This window comes from Enoplosus armatus, chromosome 7, assembly GCF_043641665.1.
Source record: "Enoplosus armatus isolate fEnoArm2 chromosome 7, fEnoArm2.hap1, whole genome shotgun sequence".
In the NCBI taxonomy this organism is placed as follows: Eukaryota; Metazoa; Chordata; class Actinopteri; order Centrarchiformes; family Enoplosidae; genus Enoplosus; species Enoplosus armatus.
The window spans coordinates 14381519-14403545 of NC_092186.1; the positions used below are offsets into that span (position 1 = coordinate 14381519).

At 41.5% G+C, this 22027-nt stretch overlaps 1 protein-coding gene across 1 annotated transcript; it reads right to left on the bottom strand.

Annotated features, from left to right (window-relative positions):
- Positions 1–1448: 1448 nt before the first annotated feature.
- On the bottom strand, positions 1449–18630 carry zfr2 (zinc finger RNA binding protein 2). Its single transcript, XM_070908336.1, has 19 exons — positions 18578–18630; positions 15787–16042; positions 15352–15469; positions 14432–14659; positions 13281–13615; positions 12851–13039; positions 12351–12594; positions 11471–11658; positions 10874–10993; positions 10337–10482; positions 9546–9672; positions 9232–9437; positions 8527–8695; positions 7165–7339; positions 4424–4512; positions 3135–3230; positions 2882–2993; positions 2522–2619; positions 1449–2052 (listed from the first exon to the last, which is right to left on the bottom strand). The coding sequence occupies exons 1-19, from the start codon at positions 18628–18630 to the stop codon at positions 1879–1881; spliced, it is 3123 nt and encodes a 1040-aa protein (XP_070764437.1). The 3' UTR covers positions 1449–1878.
- Between the last annotated feature and the right edge of the window lie 3397 nt (positions 18631–22027).

A 22027-nucleotide genomic window follows, 5' to 3' on the forward strand; every position in this document is an offset into this window, starting at 1 on the left:
TTCAGCGGTCACATTTCTTGTCAAATGTCTTCATTGAAAACAACTGAAGCAGGAACCGATTCTGGAGATATTCATTCCCCAGACACGTACTGCAGCTGTGGTGTGATGGCCGACATCAGTCTGTCACACCACTTCCTCAATATTTAGGCAGCTGTGGCTCATGTGTCCTCAGGTCGACGTAAGAAGTGACGCTGAAGGTGACTACTTGTCCTCGTGTGTTCATCGCGACGGGACTGTGTCTCTTGACAACGTGCAGGGCATTTAATGGGTGAAAAACAGTGATCCAGGAAACACAACCCAGGAGACAAAATGGCTTAAAAGTGTTTTAATATCTCCCCTTAAATTTTAGGCAACACTACAAAGACATTCAAATAATAGGACAGCAACGCTCACACTTTCCGTTTAAACAATACAAAATAGATTGCAACATCCTTCAGAAATAAAATAAGCAATACTTATATGATGCTCTTTGACAAACGAAAAACAAACTGCACAATAATTCTCTCACGTCGTCTTTTAAGCCAAAAGAGTTGTGCAACAGTCCCCTTCCTGTCCTACACCTTTGTGGAATAAGAGCATTACAATATTAACATGACAACTCATAAATGTTCCCCTTACTCCATCTCTTGAAACACACAACATGATGCAGGCACAAGGAAGAAAGTCGAAGGACTACTTGATCATTACAGTAGATATTCAGTCTAAAGCTTCTCTCTTCTGCTAACCATACTCTTGGAAGAAAAAAATATTACTCGGCATATTATGTCAATGATTAAAATTATGGCTGCGTACAGTAACATTGTCATTTCTTAAGTGCTTCATTCCCTCAGCATGCTACAGACTGTGCAACATAAGACTTCTCTCTCTTCAGAGACAGATCTACTCTCCAGTGTGTCGGGATGCTGCACAAAGCAGAGCTTCTGTGTCTTTGTACGTTTCTCGACACACCTTAATGACGTACCGTCACAAGGGGAAGTTATTTTAGTGTAGCCTTGTTTTGTGAAGCGGGGCCTTTGGATTTCAAAACTCTATCGAGTTATCGCTCTGACGTTTTCAAAATGTGCTGGGAGGAAATGTTGAAACGGCCTTACAGGAGAGGGAGCAAAGAGGGCCTGAAAAGACTTCAGGAAGGACTTCTGAGGTTCGCTCAACAGCGTTACACTATTTTAATACTAATGTGTCATCTCAGGCACATTGAACGTCACAGTACTGTATGTATGTAGATCCTAAACACGATCAGTCTTCTCTGATCTCTCTCACAGTTTCAAAGCTTCAAACATTTATACACCCATCTTTTTTTCATTTAAACACAGGCTGAAAAACACATTTCAGTGTACAAATGTCATGCACCAACGTTAGTTCAGCGAGGCCCGACTCAAGAGTCGGATGGTAAAACTGAGTTCAGACTCTTCTTCAAAGAGAAAAGCTGGAAATAAAGCTTAAGGTGCTGATGATTTAACTGGAGACTTTAATATCATAGAAAACCATATAACTGTACTTGGTGGTGGTGGTTTAACTATTGTGGAGAAACAGGGGGGATGCTCAGTAGTTAAGTGTGCAATTATAGTGAAATGGAATGATGGAATAGTAATTTTCATGATCTTTTTCTGAGCCAATGTTCTCTGCACACTTTAAAGACACTATGTCTGCAGGAAGTTACTACACCGGAGAAGGTGCAGTACAGATTCTCAAACTTCAGTCTCCTCCTCCGACACATTATTCCTCTTAATTCACGAGCAGACATGTAGCATGTACAGTCAGTCATATTCATATGTGTATAGCTGCGTGTTAAGATTGTTTCCAAGATAAGAAAAGTTTAAAGTTGTGACATTCTACCAGTCTCTAAACTAGTTAACGCCTTCGCTCTGCAGGCAGAGGTCAAGCGCTCTCTGCTTCTTCTTTCTTGTCTTTTTTGCCTTCCCCCTCCCCTTCGCCTGCGTCGCTGCCGTCCCGTCGACGCTTGCGGTTGCGAGCGCTGGCCTTGGACGCCGGCAGAGACTCCATGCCCAGAACCTTGTGGATCTGACGGAAAGCAAGCAGCCGCAGAGCATGCTAGAACCAGAGGAAACAGGAGAGAGAAATGTAGGTTTGTAGAGTTGTAGGCATCTTTTTGTAAGATGATTGTTTTGGCATTTTCTTTTTTTGACAGTATAGGGGTACACAGGAAACAAGGGTCTTCTCTCCTTTCCCCTGCAGCGGCCCCTCAGACACATGCTACCAGCTCCACCATGGCTAACAATAATTTAAACGTCTCTTACGCAAATATCAAACACTCTTGAAAGTAAATGTTTGTGGTTCAGACTGAGCCGCTATTTTGTTTTTAGTTGTTGTTGGTGGTTACACAAATAACTCTGGCACCAAGCTCTTTAGCTAAGCCTCACTGTTGCTGTCTTTTTACATAGTTTAATACTGGCTCATTTATTTATAACTGAAAGCAAACACTTAGTCATAGGTGGGTAACTAAAAGTAAATTCACACCTTCCAGCCAGTGTGAATTGGTATAAATGCTCTGTATGGTTACCTGTGCGCTGGCAGTTATGTCCTCTCTGGCTTGAAGCATCATGCTTTCCAAAGCATCTGTTGGCTCTTTCTCACAGGGGTCCATCAACCCTGGTCCGTCTGAGTAAAGAGAGAAAAGAGTTAAACATGTAAATGTGATAGAAGATGTTACTAAATCAGAGAAAATGGTGAATCCTTCTCCTTTCGAAGTTGACTTTGTAGCACAGCAGATAAGAAAATGTCTCCAGAGTAAAAAAGCAATCAAACTTTTAAGTAATAAAAGTTCTGAGTGAGTATGTGGCATTCATCAACTGGAGAGATTTTCTGATGCTGTGAAACAATCTACTTGTCCCCGTCTCATTAACATGTTTATCAGTCTGACCTGGAAGCAGGATGCCTGTGGAGATGCACTCCAGGACTCTGCGCATGGCCTCTCCTGGGCTGAGCGGGCCTGTAGCACTGCTGATCACTTTCTCCACCAGCAGCTCCATCGCCTGCAGGGAGAAACAGACACACTGAAATGGAAGAAGACACTCCAGACATCGAAAGGTAGAGGAGGCCTTCAATCCACTGTCTGAACTCTTCAGAAAACACCCGGTCAAGACAGAAATTCAAAGACAGTTGAAGCTGCTTACCCAGCCGGGCATCTTCCCCCAGGTGGGAACCCGCTGACATAAATCTCTCAGCACCCGGATGATGATCACACAGGACTGCAGCCCGTTGGCACGAGCCTTCAGAAGTGAAGGAAAAAAGAAATCAACTAACAACAAGCATTTGTTTTATTAGACTGGACTTCTGACAATGTCACTAAACATTTAACTGGTGACTTTAAATTTGTGCATTTTCTACAGTTCTACAATATAATACAAGATACAGAATGTTTTAAATCAATATATCATAAATATCTCATCACAAATTATAGACCTGACATTTTGACATGTCAGAGGAAGATACACACAGGTGTTAACTAACAACATTGCAGGTGAGGGAGCTGCTAGTGGAGAAAGTGCTCCATTGAATTCAGGTGTACACCTCATAGACTGTATATATAGATGCACGGCATAACAGCTCCCTGAAAGTGAAGCCAAAACATCTCGATCGCCCCCTGGTGGCTGGCTGCAGTATAGGTCATAAACCCCGCCCCCTCCATGTTAGCAGATGGGACATGGGCAGAACTAAAACATCAAAGTATACGTCAAATATAATTTTCCCAAAGATAGTTTCTGTCATTTTAAGTAGTTCTTATCATGCTGGTGTTTGTTCAAGTGTTTTAATTAGTTATTTGATGCGATAAAAACAGGCTGAAGCGTCATGATTGACAGCGGTGTGTTTGCGATTGGGTCAGGCGGGTGTATGGGCGGGAACTCGGACCACGGCTCCACTCGCCGATCACCACGGAGCTGACTCTGGCTCCAAATGACATCACCAGATGGCAGCGCCCGTGTCCGCAATATTTTGGCTTCGTTTTTGTACAGTGGGAGGAAGTGGAGACGTGTCGTCCATCTTTATATACAGTCAATGGTACACCTGAATGGAATGCAGCAATCACTAATGTCATTGGTTACACCAGTGTCTTAATCTGTTACAATTAGCCCACAGGAAAGTTCAGGTGTAACTAATAACATTAATAAAGGCTGCATTCCATTTAGTTTTTTCCAGTAACAGAACCAGAGTGCATGATGGCTCATTGGCGTGGCTTGGTGGGACCCTTTAATAGAAATTCAATTCAAGAGAACTGTGTAACTAACAGCCGTGTTAATGTTGTTAGTTAAACTTTTCCCGCTACGAGTCAAATAAAAAGTCAAAATAACTGCTGTCTATTCTTGTCATCACACCAGAACAATTTCCTGAAGGGACTGAAAAGTTAAATGAAGTTCACAAAAAGACGGGAAAGACGGAGCTCGAGCTGTCATGATGCATTTACCTGAAACCATTTGGCGTGACGGAGAGCAGCCAGGTATTCCAGACATTTCTTCTTATTCAGAAGATCAGGAGGGTCTTTCTCAGCCACATCTGGTGGAGATAACATGTACTAGCTCACGACTTACAGTCACACTAATGCAAAGCCCAAATGATGACTGCAATACATAGTAAGTGTTGTTACTGATGTACAGATGCTGATCAGGGATGAAACTATAAAAACACTGACTGGACGCTCATGGTTATCTCAGACATTTCCTTGAATCCCTAAATACTCACTTTGTTTGTGAGAAAAATAATGAGGGGAAGATATAAAGAAAAAGCAAGCATTTGACCATCGAATAAGGAGGGTTTCTATGGTTTACAGATGTGTTCTGAGTAGAAAAAAATAGCAAAAAAGTGGTACAATCACCGGTGTTGTTTGGAGTGGAAGGCACATGCAAAAACAATGGAAATCCATGACATTCAGAGAAGAGAGTGGTCGAGTTTATAACTAATCTAGTTTGAGGTGACTAAACCACATAAATTGTAAATTTGTTGCCCGCCCTATTATCGCCTGTCTGACCTCATCTTTCTCTAGAGACATTTTGACTTGTCAAACACAGGTGTAACTAATAACATTAATAATATCTACATTACATTAAGATTTCCTGTTATGATTAGCCAAAATGTCGGCTTTGAGAAAGGCGCATTAAAGAACGTTTTATTATACGTCATCAAAGCTAATTTAAGCTTAAGCTGTTTCCTTCTCACTACACACATTTCCTTCTTACTATAATGGAGTGTCATCACTCAACATCTGAAATTTTATTCCACAATTTTTATTCACTAAAAGAATCTAAACTCTGTAAAATGTGGATTCCTTCAGACCACTACTAAGTCCCGTCATGTCAATTATTTTACAAGTAAAACATTTTTACGACTTTTAGAAAATTCCCTTTAATAAACTCAAACTCTGAGTGTTGTGGATTTCCGCTTTTTTGCACTTGACTTTGAACAAGGGCCTGACTGACAGATCCAAAGATGTATTTTCAGCAGCTTTTGATCATTTAACAACTGAAACATGAACTTTATCCCTTTGGAAATGTTCTCATTCCAGGCCAAATGTTTTTAATTGGACCTACTTTGCATAGACAGCAATAGTTTCCACTACTCTGCTGCAATTAAGGAACCTTCTCAAGCAGATAAAGGCACAAGAGCAAGGATACTTCTTTCCCTTCATGCCTCCATATTTCAACTTCAAAAAGCAAACCAATTAAAGTGAAATCAGACCGTAAACAATATGACAAAGCCCACGATTAACTTAATTAGTAGTACTAAATATGTTTGTTTAAAAAAAAAATATGCTTGTGTCTGTGTTGGATTTATGAAATAGTAAAAAAGTTTGTGGACAAATTTAAGACACGTTTACAAAAATGACAGGTTTGTCCAAAACATTCAATGTGGTTTGAAGACAGCGATGAGTTAACATTTCACAAGATCAGCCTCTGGGATTTCCACACTTCTATATTCACTAGAACTGGAGCAACAACAGAGGTCATTAGCTGTCTCACAGGGGAAATACATAACAAAAAACAAAGCCACTTTTTTGAAGTCTACACTACCATACCACTTAGAATCAAAGACCCATATTTATCATGCCTCTTAGAGTTGGGATTTTCATTTAGCATCAGCCCCTGTGATGACAGTGAACAAGAGGCTTTTTCCTCCTCTAAAAAGCTTAATAAACATGGGACGCCTGGTTCCTTTCATTTCTCTATTCTTAGTGGTATGTGTACAAGTGTGGTCTTCAGATCAGCCATTGGCTTGCCTAGGTCTGCTGATACAGAATTAGGGGCACTGATCAACAAACCCAAACAAAATTTAAAAAAAATAAAAGACAACGTCCACAGAAAACATATCTACCATGTTTTCCAAATGGGAAAAAAACACATTAAAATACTGACAGATATTGGAGCAGGCGGAGGAGTGTTTACAACACAATGATCTGGAGAATTACCTTCATTGTTAGATGGTGGGGGGAATTAATGACAATGGATTTACTAGTGTCATCTTATTATTATTTCAGTGCTGATCATTGTGAGGCTATAAAATGACACTCCAACACCTCGTCATTGATAATGCCACATTATGATTCAGGGATGAGAGACGAGGGAATGGGAAGTCGCTGGACCTCAAAATCCCCTCATAGGTATCATGGCCAAAATGCAACCACAAGCAAAACCTTTCTCAAGTCTGAAAAAATAAGAATATCTGTAGAAATAGTACCACCATTTGAAGCATGTCCATCCCTGGGCATCATCTGAACACCGATCATCACTTCAGTCTATTACTATAGTTTCCCAAAGGTTTTATCGGAGCATGTGTTCACCAGATAAACACACACCCTAGTGGCACAGAAAGGTCGGAGAGCCCGGCTTTTGATTCCCATGTTGTGGAAAAGAAATAAAGAAATTGGGGACTAGTGTAACTGCAAAAAATGGGGGAAATGAAAAGAGTGGGACAAATGAATGCGTGAGTTAATTCTTATTTGAGGGGTTAAAGAAAAAAAGCTTGAAAGTGGGCTTTGGTTAAAAGTCCCACCTCTCATTTTGTGTAATTTAAGAGCTTTTCAGCCTAAAATCTAGGCTGCTAATAGGTGGAAGGGTGGAGCAAGGGGTATATATATATGTATATATATATAAGTGTATTACACACATCGCTTACATTTGGTTGTCTGGTACTGAAAGCTTTGGCTTCTCTAACCTTTCTCAGCCGCTTTTCCTCCTGCCTGCTTGTCCTTCTCAGCAGCAGTGTCCTCCCTCATCAGCGGCGAGGTGAGAGAAATGGTCACCTGCATTTTGGGCTCCTTGCTTGAAAATATCACGATGTTCGCCTCCTCGGGGTGAGCCTGCACCTCATACTGATCTTCAGAAAATGTCTGCCGGTTAAAAGGACACTTGGGATTACTCACTACAGAGGAGGAGGGGTGTAGGGGCAAAGAATAGCCTTGTTTGGCAAGGTTACAGGGCAATACTGTTGTGTTTTCAACCCTGGGTTGCGCAATTTGTTTTTTCTCAAGGCAGTTCCCTTATTTAAACAGGGTTGGTAACATTACCATGACTATATTTCTCAACAATTCAATATATCTTTGTAATTGTAATATTTAGGAAAGCAATGGCGTATTTTATAAAGACGAAAAGCCCCATCTCACTCTGTAGGATTCAGGTGTCATAACCAGGCAGTGAATCTAAAGATCAGTCAAAAGCATCTTTAATGAAACACTCATTACAGCTAAAGCAGGAGGGAGGAAGAGTGAGGAATTACAACACATCACAACCATGTATTTGGTGTCAATCCTCTGTCTTGTGGGACTTAAATGGAAATGCCAGTATATTTAAACATTCACAAGAGCTTTTCTCTTTAGGCTAGGGGCAGTTTAGTCATTCGTGAACATGGAGAAATCTCTCCCAAAGCTAGCAACCACACAGTAATCCTATGATGCAGCCTGGAAGCTAAAATGTGAGTCAATTCTACTGATTTTACTTTCAGATGATATGTTATAATCATTAATACATGTGTGGACGACAAACTGCTGTGGGGTACAGCTGCACATGTTCACTAATGATTAATGAGCGGCTCTAGCATACGAGAAAAACCCCTCTAGGATGAAGAGACTCAACTGTGGAATTTTTCTGGTTTTGTATTTTGCTTTCTAAAACGTCTTTCTCTATACCAAAGTGAAAACTTCTCGTTCCCATTCTATTTGTTACATAACTATGAAGTCTTCGAGTATCCAGCTCTTATGACAAAAGTCATAAGGCAGTGGATGACAGAGAATAGTTTCCTCTTTTTGAAAATCTACAGCATCTGAAAATATAACAAACTACTGCTAAAACTGGCAAACGGAGCCTTTTTCCTGCCATTTTTCATCAGATTTTGTTTACAGTCCGTCTATATGATCCCATACTCAGGTGTATATCCCGAAATCTGCCAATAATTCAAGATAAAACCTAAAAATGTAAGAATGTCAGTGTTGTGAATTCCAAGTTTACCACAATTCTTCCCTCCCTCAACCTGCACCAATGTCCTAAATAAACAGTCTGTAAAGGGGCGACGTTTTCTTACCTCCAGTTCTTTGGGCAGCTGCTTGGCGATGCTCTTCAGTAAAGAGATAGTGGGTTTCTTAGCAGTCAGCAGGATGAGCTCAACATTTCTGTCCCCACGAAGCAGCAGGCCTTTGGCCAGGATGCCCACCCTCATCACACCTTTTAGCAGCCGTGCTGGGTTCTCAGTACTGTCATCAGAGGTACAGAGGCCAAGATGAAGACTCGCAGGCCTGATTTTACAAACAAGTCAGATAAAGTGGTTTCTTTTGCAGCTACCTGATGGATCATAATGAAGACTATATTTATCAATGGCTGCTATTTTTTTACCTGACCACACATCTGTGGTTCTATGTATGTATATTTATTTCATATTTATTGTCTGTATTATTGGTCCTGTCTTTAGGTGCATCACTTATGGTTTGTTTTATTTGTTATTTATTAATTGATTGATTGTAATAATATACAGTTTTTAAATACAGTGTCTATCTATATCTATCTATGCATTTAGAACCTACTCAGCAATTAAAATACCATGAATTTCCTTTATCCACATGTCAAAAACTTACATCATAATCAAAAGCGAAGCTTTGATACCTTTGCATCTCTGTGTAGCCCTTCGCTTGTTCCAAATCAATAAAAGTCCTTTTAGGCTTCACCTTAATCCTTGTTATTACCAACATGCTCAGAGAAAAATGTGAGTTATCTGCCGAAAGTGACTCTTTACCCTTTTTCATCTCCTCCTTCAGTAGCAGCGGTAGCCACAACTGGTGTGTCCTTATCCAGCAGGGAGTCTGACACCAGTTTTAGGGCTCTCTCAGAGTGGGAGACAATCCTCTGAACAGCCTGCAGCTCTTCTTCTACTGGGTAAATGGTTGAGTGTTTAGCCATGATGTGACGGTCATCAGGAGAGTCTGGCCGACGCACACACGTCTTAAGGGAGAGGTGGGAATAAAGTGATTAATCACACTTTGAATAAAGCCACTGTGAAAGTTAGTTTGTAGTATACGAAACAAAAAAAACTGCAATTGTGATGCTCACCAGTAGAGGGGGTACTGGCATACCAGGGCGACTCATCAGTGGTGGAGGGGCCATCCTGCGTCTCTGCTCCCCCCAGTACATCTGCTCCTCCTCCATCCTCCTCCAGTACATATCCTCCTCATATCGCCTGCAGGGGAGGGGGACATTTTCAATGCCATTAATTAAAAATGATTTATTCCCACAGGGGAATGTTATGGCTGCCATTAAAAGGACACAGTAGTGCATAAAAAAGCACTTTAACAAAACATTTACTCTAATCTACTGATCATACAAAATAATTATCATACAGAGGTTTTGTGTCAAACTCTAACTATGTTAGTTGAAGGTAACCCAGGGTTACAAAATGTGCATTTCCTCTTGTAATACAACAATTAAAGCACAGGCCTGGTACTTAAAAAATGTAAAAATATAATGAATTGGACTGCACAGTTTTCATGATAAAATCCTCACATCTAATTTGATTAATATGACTTTCCTCGGGCTGTTGAGAGACTGTATTTTATTACACATGCAGGAAAGCTCATGTGATTGACCAGCACCAGAAAGAGTCAAGAAAACAGGAAAAGAGTCGAATGAAGCATGAAATTCCCTTTTTTTCCCCCATGTGTGCATGCGTCAGACTAACAGTCAGCTGGTCAACTTCAGGACTTCCCCTTACTGATATCACCTGTATGAATGCATCTTCCTCATCTTTTCCTTTTCAGTCAGTTCTGTGCCAACCAGGGAAACTTGCAAACTTAACGTAGGAGTGGGAACAAGTTTAGGTTACTAACTTTGGCCACGAGTCTGACCTCATCTCCATGTGCCAGCGCTGCTCGTCGTCTCTCTGTCTCTTCAGCACCGCCTTCTGCTTCTGCTTCTTCAGCTTGCTCTCCTGCAGCTTCCTGGCCCGGTTACTGGGCTTGATCTCCACAGGAAGCTCTGGGTTCACTTTCTTCTAAAGAAAGACGGAGAGGAGGACAAACAAACGTAAGGGGAATGTAATAAAAGTCAGAGCACGTGTGATCCTGCACATTCTCAGGCCATTCCACACTAGAGCAGATGAACTTGAAATTATCTTTTTCTTTCAATTTGGGCTTCCATCCACTCTAAGCTTGAATTTTTATCCTTAATCAAACCACCATTGACTGACAAAAGCATAAGTAACTTGAGGGCATCTGGAGTACAATTTCCCCCAGGGATCAATAAAGTATTTCTGATTCTGAATCTGATTCTGATTGTGTGTTTGGCTGTACTGAAGCACAAAACTAGTGATAACAAAAAGAGCAGGAGGCAAGAAAAGCTGGTGAGACCATTCAAACGCACTCCTCATTCTCAAACTCTCTTACCTTGTATTGGAGTCTGTGCCTTCTTCCTTTTAGGTGCATGTCTTTAGCATTGGGGTCGTTGAAGCTGCACTCGCACAGTTTACAGTGGAATCGAATCACCTTGCCGTCATCGTTACGGACCTGAAACAGACAGACAGTTCAGGTAAATACACATCATACAGGACAGCGAACGTCACATAAATGATCTTAAGACTCTAAAAAGGACACAAAATATTTGACATACAAATACAATATAACTCTTACTAGAGTCAACGTTGATACTATAAATATAACTGAAGCTTGATCAAAACTCGATTTCTAGGTCTGATGCAAATACTGATGTATAAATACGGTTTAAAAAGTGTATGAGACAGTCTTTACTGTAAGTAGAGTACTTCACAGATTACAAGACAGTATCAATTTTAAGACCTTGCACAAAACATCTTCTCAGTTGTGAGACTACACTGTTAACTCACATGTTGTAGATGACTGTAAACAATTGAGACTTTTGAATGAATTACATAAAAAAGTAAAGTATAATTTTTACTTTATAATGTGCTATAACTGGTAAAAGCTAAGATTGTGATCGGTTTTTTTTTCTTCTCATCTCCTGCTTACCTCCTCTACGTAGTCGTGTCCCACCGGCTGGATGTCTCCCTGGCCTCCAGCTCTGTCACCGTCCTCATCATCACTCAGAGGCTCCATCTTCTGAGCTGACTGTTGCATGGTCTCCTCCACCTTGGCTGCCACCACCACTGCCGCTGCTGTTGTCACTGCAGCTGCTGGAGCGCTGGCAGGCTTATTGGCTATGCGGCAGGAAAGATATTACAGATCAGAGAGTGAATTTAAGGAACACTATATGCCCATTTGTTAAAAAAAAAAAAAAACACAACACAACATTTCTAATCTCTAATTTCTGTCTCTTGTTCTCTTCCAAAGGTTGGTAAATAACCGTTGATGAATTACCATTCAGGGTCTTACAGTTACAGAAATTCCTTCTTGAAAAGTATTTTGTCTGTTAAACAAGTTATTTGATTTGAAAAACATTTGGGACACAGTTCATTTTGTTAATTAACTTTGACACTAATAGGGACAGATACTTTTCATCCTTGCAGCATTAAGTTTCCATGTGAGCCACATTATTGGTCAGTAAAACTGAAGTGCAGGGCTGAAAACATTCAGATTAAACTCATGTATTTGATGATGCAGCACAGCAAGCAAACACACAGAGAAGCAAAATGCTGTAGTTTAAAGAACTCATTTAAGGAACGGAGTCAAACTCCTTGTGTGCTTGGCCAATAAAGCTGATTCTGATATACAGTATGTCCATCTGTTGGGGGAAAAATGCATTATGCACCTGCAGCACTTGTGCATAATGCTTATAAAGTGCTGTTATTGTGTGAAATTTTCATTTGAACTTAACCAGTATTTGGCTCGTCCAGAAGATAAAGGAAAGAAAACATTCCTAATCATCTACTTAACAAATCAACAAACTTACAAATGACAGTTATTTTGGAAGGAGCTGGTTTCTTGACTGGTGCTGTTGTTGTTTTGATCGTGGCGTTCACAGCCACCTGTTTGGGTGTCGCAGTGGGAGTTGAAGTGGTGGAGATGGAGGCCGGAGTGGACGTGGAGACTGGAGGTTTCCCTGCTGTCGAGGTTGTGATAACTGGAGCAGAATTCACCAACACTGGCTCAGTGGAAGGTATAGGTTTGCCCAGCTTGGTGTGAAGTTTCACCACCTTTCCAAGGTTGACAAAGAGAGACAGAGGGAGATACAACCATTTAAGTCTGCTGACACTTAATCCCATCCCAAATCCCTGAGGCAGGTTTTCTTTCATGTCTTGGCAGCTCAGATGGAACATCACATGAGTACACCACAGTCAAGTCCAATAATGAAAGCATGTTACATCAATATCTTCTACAGCTGCCTATATTTTCTTAAATAACAACAAATACTGAAACGCTTGAAGACAAAAGCATCACAGCTGTGCTAACCTTCTGGTGTTTGGCCCCACGGATATGGGCGGCGTAGGCGTCCACTCCGGTGCAGGAGACGTCACATAACTCACAGCGTAACTGAGTTTGGACCCCTCTGGGCCCGTTGCTGGCCCCCGTCTGCCCCCCAGATTTAAGGGCTGCCTCCTTTTTCTTATGCTTCTGGCCCTCAAGGTGCTCCCGGTACGTCTGATGCAGTAAATTAAACCAGTTAGCGAGAGATTCCAAATGCACATACAGAAATAGTCTTCTTACTTATCATTTCTTTTTTTATTCTTCTACTCTATGAATCTACATAAAGTGTCTTCATATAGACATTAAAACATGTTCTCTAGTCTTAAATGTTAATATTGTAAAGCACAGTTCAAAGCTCAACACCATACAGCTTTTATGTTGAAAGCTTTTCATAAATAAAATGATCTACTCGTACCTGAGGGCCTGCACAGCTGATCTTGCAAATGTCGCAGTAATGGAGCTGGGGCTGCTTGGGAGGCCCTTTGGGCTTCTGCAGCTTGTTCTGGTGAAACGTGGGCTTTTTGTAGGTGTTTACTGCCGGAGCTGTCACCATGTTGCTGCCCGAGTTGCTCCAAGAAGAGCTCGTCAGCTGCTTGGGTGGCGGCTGGATGGGGGGCTGGGGCTGTTGCGGCTGCTGTGGCTGTTGAGGTGGAGGCTGCGGCTGGGTGAGAGTCTGCTGAGCCGGCTGGTAATAGGAGGGGGCGGATGTGGAGGTGTAGCCAGTTGAATCATAACTGGAGTAGCTAAGGCCTGAGGGTGAGAGAACAGGAGGAAGAGAGTGAGGACAGAGTGTTATTAGAAAGAAGGAAAGCACACAAGATATGGGTCAAACATGAACAGCCAGCAGTCATGCAGCAATAAGCTGCACTTAAAGACCAAGGAGGACACAGAGGATCCCAAAATCCTCTTTGACAAGAGTCAAGGACGTAAGAAGAAACTCAAGCTTCAACTTTTAATTAGCAAGGTATCAATGTTTGTATACACCTGTCTCCACTTGGAATTACCTCACTCGATCAGTGGATTTGCTTGCAAGGGTGACAGTTATGAGACAAATAATAGATAAATAATAAAATAAAATAAATCAAATTTGAGAGCAAACAATATGACTAGCTAGCTCAGAGATCAACAATCCTGAGGACAGAATGCTGAGTGGAAAGAAGCTCAGGAAGCTATTGTGACTAGCACATTCACGGCTGGCATCAAGTAGAGATCATGTCATCAAGCTTCAAACAAATATTTCGCAAAGATGCAGATTCATTTCACTGTGCCACTTTCGTGTTTGACCGGAAGGAGAAGAAATGTTATCAGCTATTGTGTGCAAGTCAATATGCTGCAATAAATATGTTTTTGTTTTATACTGCAGCTATGTTGGACGACTTACACACTCTTTATTTCTATGCTTGTAACATAGTAACATACATGTACTGTACGTTTTTTGCTTTTGTGTTGTACAATCATTTGCACTTTTCATCTCCCTTAATATGTTTTTTCTTCAGTGGTTTTACTGTGAATGTATATACAATATATTTACTCTACAATATTTACTCTAAAGTATCTTATCTCTACCTGAGTAAGTGGTGGCTGAAACGGTGGAGCCGAAGGAGGAGCCGAGGGTGTAGGATGAAATGGGCGTGGGCGGCTGCTGGACACTGGTGGACACTGGGTAGATGTTGTAGCTGGTGGACACAGCGCTGGAGGGGGCCAGAGGTTTCAGGGTTGTTATCTGCCTCTGGGGAGGAGGAGGCTGGCTGTACACAGTGGAGGGGGCTGGACTGTAAGCACTCTTTACTCCTACTGAAACAGAGAGAGATGGGGGGGGCAGTTGGGGGTGAGGGGCAAAGAGGAGAGAGGGAGTAGAGGTGGAGAGGAAGGGTATCAGAGTGAGGAAAGAGGAGAGCAAAAGAGGTCTGAAACGATTCCTCTGGGACTGCCTGTCAGAGAGTTTTTGGCAGGGCAGGAAGGATCATTCCTTCCATGAGCAAATGGGCTGCAGGCACATTCCACATATCTCATATCACCCTTCAAAAGTGCAAAGTAAATAACACCAAGACTGATGACCCACAAATCCGCCAGCAAGACTGGGGTGTGTGTGTGTGCCGGTGTTTTACACTGTTAATTAGATCTGAAACACTTGTTATATAACAGTCAACAGTAATTTTTGTGAAACTGATATGAACTGATGTAGTAAAGTTCGCCTGCACAGCCACACAGGCGTTTCAATCACCCTGGCCGATTAGACCTTAGAAGTTGAGTGAAGATATGCTGGGAATTACGTGATGTTTCTATGAAGTAATAAACATGATAAAGGTGTAAGTTGTCACGCCCTAACAGGTGCAACAAAATAACAGGAAAGTGAGGGAGATGTTAATCAAGCACAGCATGCATGAACCTAAACAGTATAGCATATCTGACATTTAATAATCGCTCAACCCAAACAATGATTGAACGTTTGGACGCAACATGAGAGTAAAAATAAAGTGACTCACCAGTCTGGTAGTAATTCTCTGTGGGTGTCCTCTGAGCCGTCGCTATACTCGTCTGGTAGTATTGTTTATTGTCATAGGTAGTCACAGCTGCAGGGCGCCCGTAGCTGTAGTTGTCCTGCTGTTTACAAGAGAGCATTTAATCCAATGGAAAAGCAGCATATTTAGTAGTTAAATTTTTTTTTTAAAAAAAGCACAGATATCTTGTCATTGCTTTAAAGCCACTGTGTGTAAAATTAAAGCATTGGTAACATTCTGATGGCTCAAGTATTTGTTTGTGAAAAATTAGACTATGGTGGTGGACTGTCTTGTGGCTAAAAGTCACATTATATGACCCAAAACAAAAACCATTACACGACCAATATGATCCAATATGACCATATCGTGCTATAAGAATCTGAGAAGCAGAAAATATAAGGGAAGCAGGAAGAGACTCACCGTGTCCGAATATACCTGGTACGTCTGTGGGGTGGTGGTGGGCTGCGGGGGTGCTGGGGGATCTGGCTGCCTGTAGGCATAGTCAGGGGGGGCCTGGTGGCTCTGATAGGCAGGGTAAGGGGCAGAGACCACAGGCCGGGCTGCTTGGACTGGAGCTGGAGCATAGGACGCAGTCACTGCATGAGCAACAGCTGGAGCCTGCTGGACAGTGTAACTGGCTGTAGAGGGATGGGAGTATGCTGGGGGAGGCTGGGCACTGAAGGAGAAGAGAGGGAAGGGAAATTAAGCGAAACAAAATTTTCTTCAAAGTTCAAATGTCAGTATATTTCAACAAGACTAAGAGTCTATAACCATGCTAGCAGCTCTGTGAGGCTGTACTAATATCCGCAAGTCCAAGGATCACAAAAGTGACTACAATTAATTCTGAAGGGGGCATGAATGACTAACTTTCATGCCAATCCATCCAATAGTTATAGAGAGAGATATTTCACTCAAAACCACAAAAGTGAACCTCATGGTGGCACTAGAGGAAAAGTCATGTATTCAGTGGGATTCATCGTCTGGGCACCATGAACATCAAAATTTCATGTAAATTCATCCAATTGTTCTTGAGATATTTCAGTCTGGACTTAAGTGGTTAATACATATAAGTGCATAGTGTCAAAATGCTGTGAGAGTAATCATAACACTATTTTATCATGCAAAAATATACTGGAGCCACTGCAAATACAAAACAGTTGCTCAATAAAATGTATACAGGAAACTGTGTTCGTCTAATACGTACAGAGACTACCAAGAAGGGTTTTGGAAAAACACATTTCAAGGCTGAATAGTCTGTGCATCGTGCATTGAGTAGCTTAATTGTTCCTCGATAGCAATGCCTGTAATTTCATTATCTCATACTGTGGACAAGAAAATCCAAGATCTAATGATTAGATTATGTAAGAGCCACATGCCATGCCGTGACTCACTCCTGAACAAGTCTGACATCATCCACTTCACCAAAATTAGACAGGAAAACAAATCAATAAGTTTGGTTGAACACTCGACGGTTGACCTACTTGCCTGCTCTGACCCACCCCTGCTGCCAAACCTGCTATCAGAATGCCTCTGTGTTAAATATTGCAAGTTTTGGATAAGAGATGCCTCTGCTTTCATAACACTAAATGGAGAACAAACACTGATATTCACTCATTGCTTATTAAATTTCTCAGAATTCAGTACTACAGATAGGGCGATATAAACCGTGCGACAATATATGTTACTCATTTGTCAGATTTTGCTATTGTGGTTGAAAATTACTGAAAAGTACATGGTATATGTAAAATTGCTGTATCATTGTTAAATTTCCAGACCCTGGGGTGTCTCACTTACTTCAGATATGCTTTTTGGAAACTGGATTTAGTTGTTTGAAAAAGTTAGCTACGAAGAGCCATAAACACTCCTCTTTTTGACCTTGAATTCATTGCAGAATTGCCGGGTGGGATCGGGATTAGTAAATGACTGTATGCAGCCCCTGATGTGTGTTTCCAGAGGCTAAACAGTTTCTTCATTCATCAGTTTTACGGTTTATGCCGTTGGAGCTACCCTTTAATATCTCTGGGTGTGCAAGGTCATTGTGGGAAATTTTGCAATCAATGGACAGAACTGCTTTACCGCAGTACTGGGGTTTTTTTTTTTACATCAAAGTTATCAAGTACCTTGATTTCACAGGAATTCAATTTGCTGGATTGGTCGTTTCTGTCCACTGATTCTTCCAGAAAATATACAACACTGCAATACCATGACATAACTCATGATATAGGTTGTTCTCCATGTCGCTCACACTTAACTACAGATATTGTAATCCTGCACTTAGTGAGCATCTCATGAAGACTAAAAACTTACTGTGTCTCTGCAGCTCCAACACAGTGACATGTTTGAGGCTGTACAAGTTTATGTTCAATCAAGAATTAGGATTAAAACTTCAGACTGGTCAGCAATGTATTCAAATCAGGAGAAGTCCAGACTTTAGTGTATAAACTAAGGTTAACATGTACAGAGAACTCAGTCCACTCCTGTTAGTCAGGTTTGTTGGCTTGAGCGCTGGCCAACATACCAAAACAACAGACAAAACAGGAAACCTTCACACTTCACTAACCGCAGTGAATGATAATTACATTATATGCTAAATATATATCATATTACCTGTCAAAGTGGCAAATTGAATGATTACAACTCGATTAACACCAATCCATCCTGCTTGAGTTTTTCTTTTGACCTGTGTTCATTTTAAACCTCCACACAAGCATCTATTTAAATGTGCCTTTGTAGCAACACGTCGTTATAAACAAATAACTACAACAAATGCACTGTTAATGACACACCGGATCTTCAGTGAAGCTTGACCAGAGCTAATCCTAAACGCCGGCCAATATCTCTCCAGTCACAGCTGCAGACAGCTCGACTGACTAAACCAGCTGCGTGACACTTGCTATAAGTGACGTTTTGATTGACGTAAAGGTATGCCAAGTGGTAAAGAGTTGAACCATCAATAGCAGCTTTCCAACCGGATGATGACTGTAATGGGATTCACCTAATGTCAACCAGCGTGTAGGACAGCACTGGCCTGCGAACTCAGCTAGCTAACGTTAGCTAACCGAACTAGCGGGTCAAGCTAGCTGACGAGCCCGTCTCTCCACCGCCGCGCAGTAAAATCCCACCAGCGACTGTGTCTCTGCCGTTAAACACCAGCGGCTAACAAATGCGACTCAAAAGACATGCTGACACCAACCTCCATCTCTTGAATTACCTGTATTGCGGACCGGCACCATGTGTGAAGCCGAAATAATTGCTTGCAGCCATCTTGGCATCTCCAGTACAGTACAGTACTGGCAGACAGCAGTGAAAGCCTGAAACTGATCGTCAAGATAGTTCACCCCCTCTACTGCAACCAATAGAAACACCTCTCCGCTACACCGGAACTGCGTAAGACAACAAATATTTCACACACACAGTGAGTCAAGATGTTAAAGAATACACAGCGAGAAAATGTCGTGTAAATGTATATTTTCAGTAAATTTATCGTGACATTTTTAGCATACATCGATTTTCGTAATTCTGTTCTTGTTATTCAACATTACTGCGGTACGCATGCGCACCAAACATTTGGAAAATGAACTGAGAAGGAAGCTTTTTGCTTGTGAGACATAATGAGACGTTGACATATGAATTAGAGGAACAGTAGAAAGTTATGAATATTACAATGAAAAGGAACAAAGAACAGAAAAAATAAATGAGGAGGGGAAATAAGGAAGAAGAAAGTAGGATGATCACTTTTTTGTTATCGTTATCACTCGGATTGGGAAGAAACTTCATTCATAAAACTAAATGGACAACAAAAAAAAGCATTTAGTTAATTATTTGATGCTGGTTTACGCAAATTTAAAATGCAATTCTACAATGCTTAAATGATTTACGCGAAGACGGAAGTAGATTGAAGTGAATCCTCCCGCGTTGCCTGCGGTGAATCTGCTGAATGTAGCGTGTGCCTGTCAGTCACGCTTGTACCGATGATAGAGATACAATCTAATGTAAACCCAACTAAGTTACCAGGCAGTGAGTCATTAGACAAAAAGAAAGACAGAACATAACATTCATGTCCTCTGTCAGTGTGATATTAAACTGCCTGGAATTCAAAATCTTCCAAATGGATAATAAGGTAAAACGACCTTGGGTTTTAACACAGAGGATAGAGGAGAAAATTATGCTATAAATCTAATATATATATAGATATATATCTATATATATCTATATATATATATGTATATATATATATGTACAAAGAGGCCTGTTATAGGAGTATGCAAGCTAGCAGCATACTATGCAGGGAAACTGGGCAGGAGTGATATGATTGGTTGGGTGCAAGTGAAGTAAGGTGCTGAATAATTAATATGTGTGGGGAGAGTTGGGGTAGAGTGGGTATGAAAGAGACTGGGGTGAGGAGACAGAGGGAGGGGAGAGGCTATGGATGGAGAGAGAGATGCTGTTGCCAGGGAACAGCAGCCACATAGAGGACCACTGACAACAACAGCAGGATTATCTAATGGAGTAAAGGGATACACACATTAATAAGCTGCCTCCACGGAGGGATTTGGATACAGAGGAAACTAAAAGAAGGGTTTGAATTCATATTTGGGAGTGGGAAAAAATACTCCAAAGGTATCTGGAGTTACAAGCAGAGAAAAGGGGGATAATAGAGAGAGAGATTATGATGCCAGAGCAGATGCATTCTGATTAAAGGAATTTTGTGTCTCGGTGGTGTGGACGTAGGAGCTGAGAGGCAGGCTGTCGGCTCGCTCTTCACGGCCAGCCTTTCTCCAACAAAGGTGGCCAGAGGCGGAGGAGAAGAGAAGGGAGGGGGGGTCCAGCACAGAGGTGCCCCCTGTCTTCAGCCACCTGCTGCTGGCTTGCGGCTGACATCGAGGACACTGTATGACTGTGTCTGTGCATGAGTGAGCGTGTGTGTGTGTGTGTGTGTATGCATGTGAATGAGTGAGAGACAGGGAGCGTGAGAGGAGAAATTTCAGCCTGACCCCTGCTTTTCTGTTGGTGTGGAGGATTAGGACTTTGAATCTTTGCATCTGTGACTGAGGAAGAGGGAGGACACACAGACACCAGTGAGAGGTTTTGAGAGGATCTCACACCGCTCATGTGAGTATAGTCACTGACTTAACATCCTTGCATTTCTATTTTGCTCGTTGCACAAGGCAGACACCTTAGACAGACTGCATGCACATCAGATTGTCCACTAACACATGAAATCCATTTGGGTTTTTCTCCTATTGGCTGTTCCATTTAGGATGACCTAGAAAGGCTCTGGGGCCATTTTACTCTGTGATGGAGTACACATGCTGCACATTTGGTGGTAATTCATTGTGTAGAAATCTTTTTTGCAATATTGATATTTTCAAGCAGAATGAGTGGGTTGACATGGACAGCACAATACATGTACAGGAGCAGGGTCTTTCAATTACATAGGCCAATTTCTACACATAGCATTTGGTAGAAATCTTAAATGGTTATTGGAATATTTTCACTTACAGTTACATTACATTTGTGAAGAAACCTCCTTGTCTTTGATATAATTGATAATGAATTATTTTTTATGTGTACTGCTCTCCACTCCTCTCTAAACTGATAGAGTGCAGCACACGCTACTGCTTTCTCTTTTGGGGTGTTATCACATGTGGGACTAACCCTAACCTACTACAAACAAGTGTGTGATGTGTTGGTGGATTTTACTTCACGGTACAATCTCTTGATGTTCATGTGTAATGTAAAAAACGCCTTTAGAAATGAATTATTTCCTCTATGTGAGACTTGGCTGTCGTCCAGTTCAGCCACGAGTTTCGCTGCCAAAACCACCAAAACCACTCCACTCCTTCTACTAATTATATCACAGGAACCCATGTTGCATTATATCTCATTGTAATCAACATTATGCACTGCTGACAAGAATGTCAGGATCACATTGGGTTTGTTGTGTTTCATTTTCCCACAACAGGTATTTTTGTTGCACTGTAGTCACTTAAAACGCTCTGAGCTGTGTTAATGGCTCCCAGAGAAGCACTTAAGATGCACTCCTTTCCTCAGAGTCTCTGTGTCTAAGTATAACCTCCCACACAGACCTGGGAATACTCTGTCACTCAGCAGAACCTGCTCACACTTTGTGGATTTTATGCTTGAATGGAGAAGTACAAAGAGAGCAATTCACCAGCCAAAACAAACCTGTGCTTCTCTTATTAATGGGTCACCATTGTGTTGTGATAATGCAACTGGATTTCAGCATTAAATCCTGTCATTTAGAGGAGTGCATCCTAATGCCACCATTGATTATGCAGTCAGCGTGTAGTTGCTGTATTGTAGGCATTCATCAGTATGTGAAATGTCTTCAAACTCTTGAGCACAAACGAATGAATATTAGATCTGAAGTCAAGTTTTTCTATTAATGCTATTGGTGACATAAAGCCTCAGTGTGAACAGAGATCAAACAGGCAGCCGTCACATCAGTGTAGTGGGATTAGGGAGCAGTGAGGGAGGATTAGGTCTGCATGTCGTCCTCCTCATTGGCCTCTTAAATTCCACCTAGGATGAAATTCGTACATAATATTTGACTTTGAGGAGAGCTGAGCTCAGAATATGGGCTCTGTCCGAGTCAGTCACATGCCTCTCACATGTGCTCCTCTGGGCAGGGGGATAA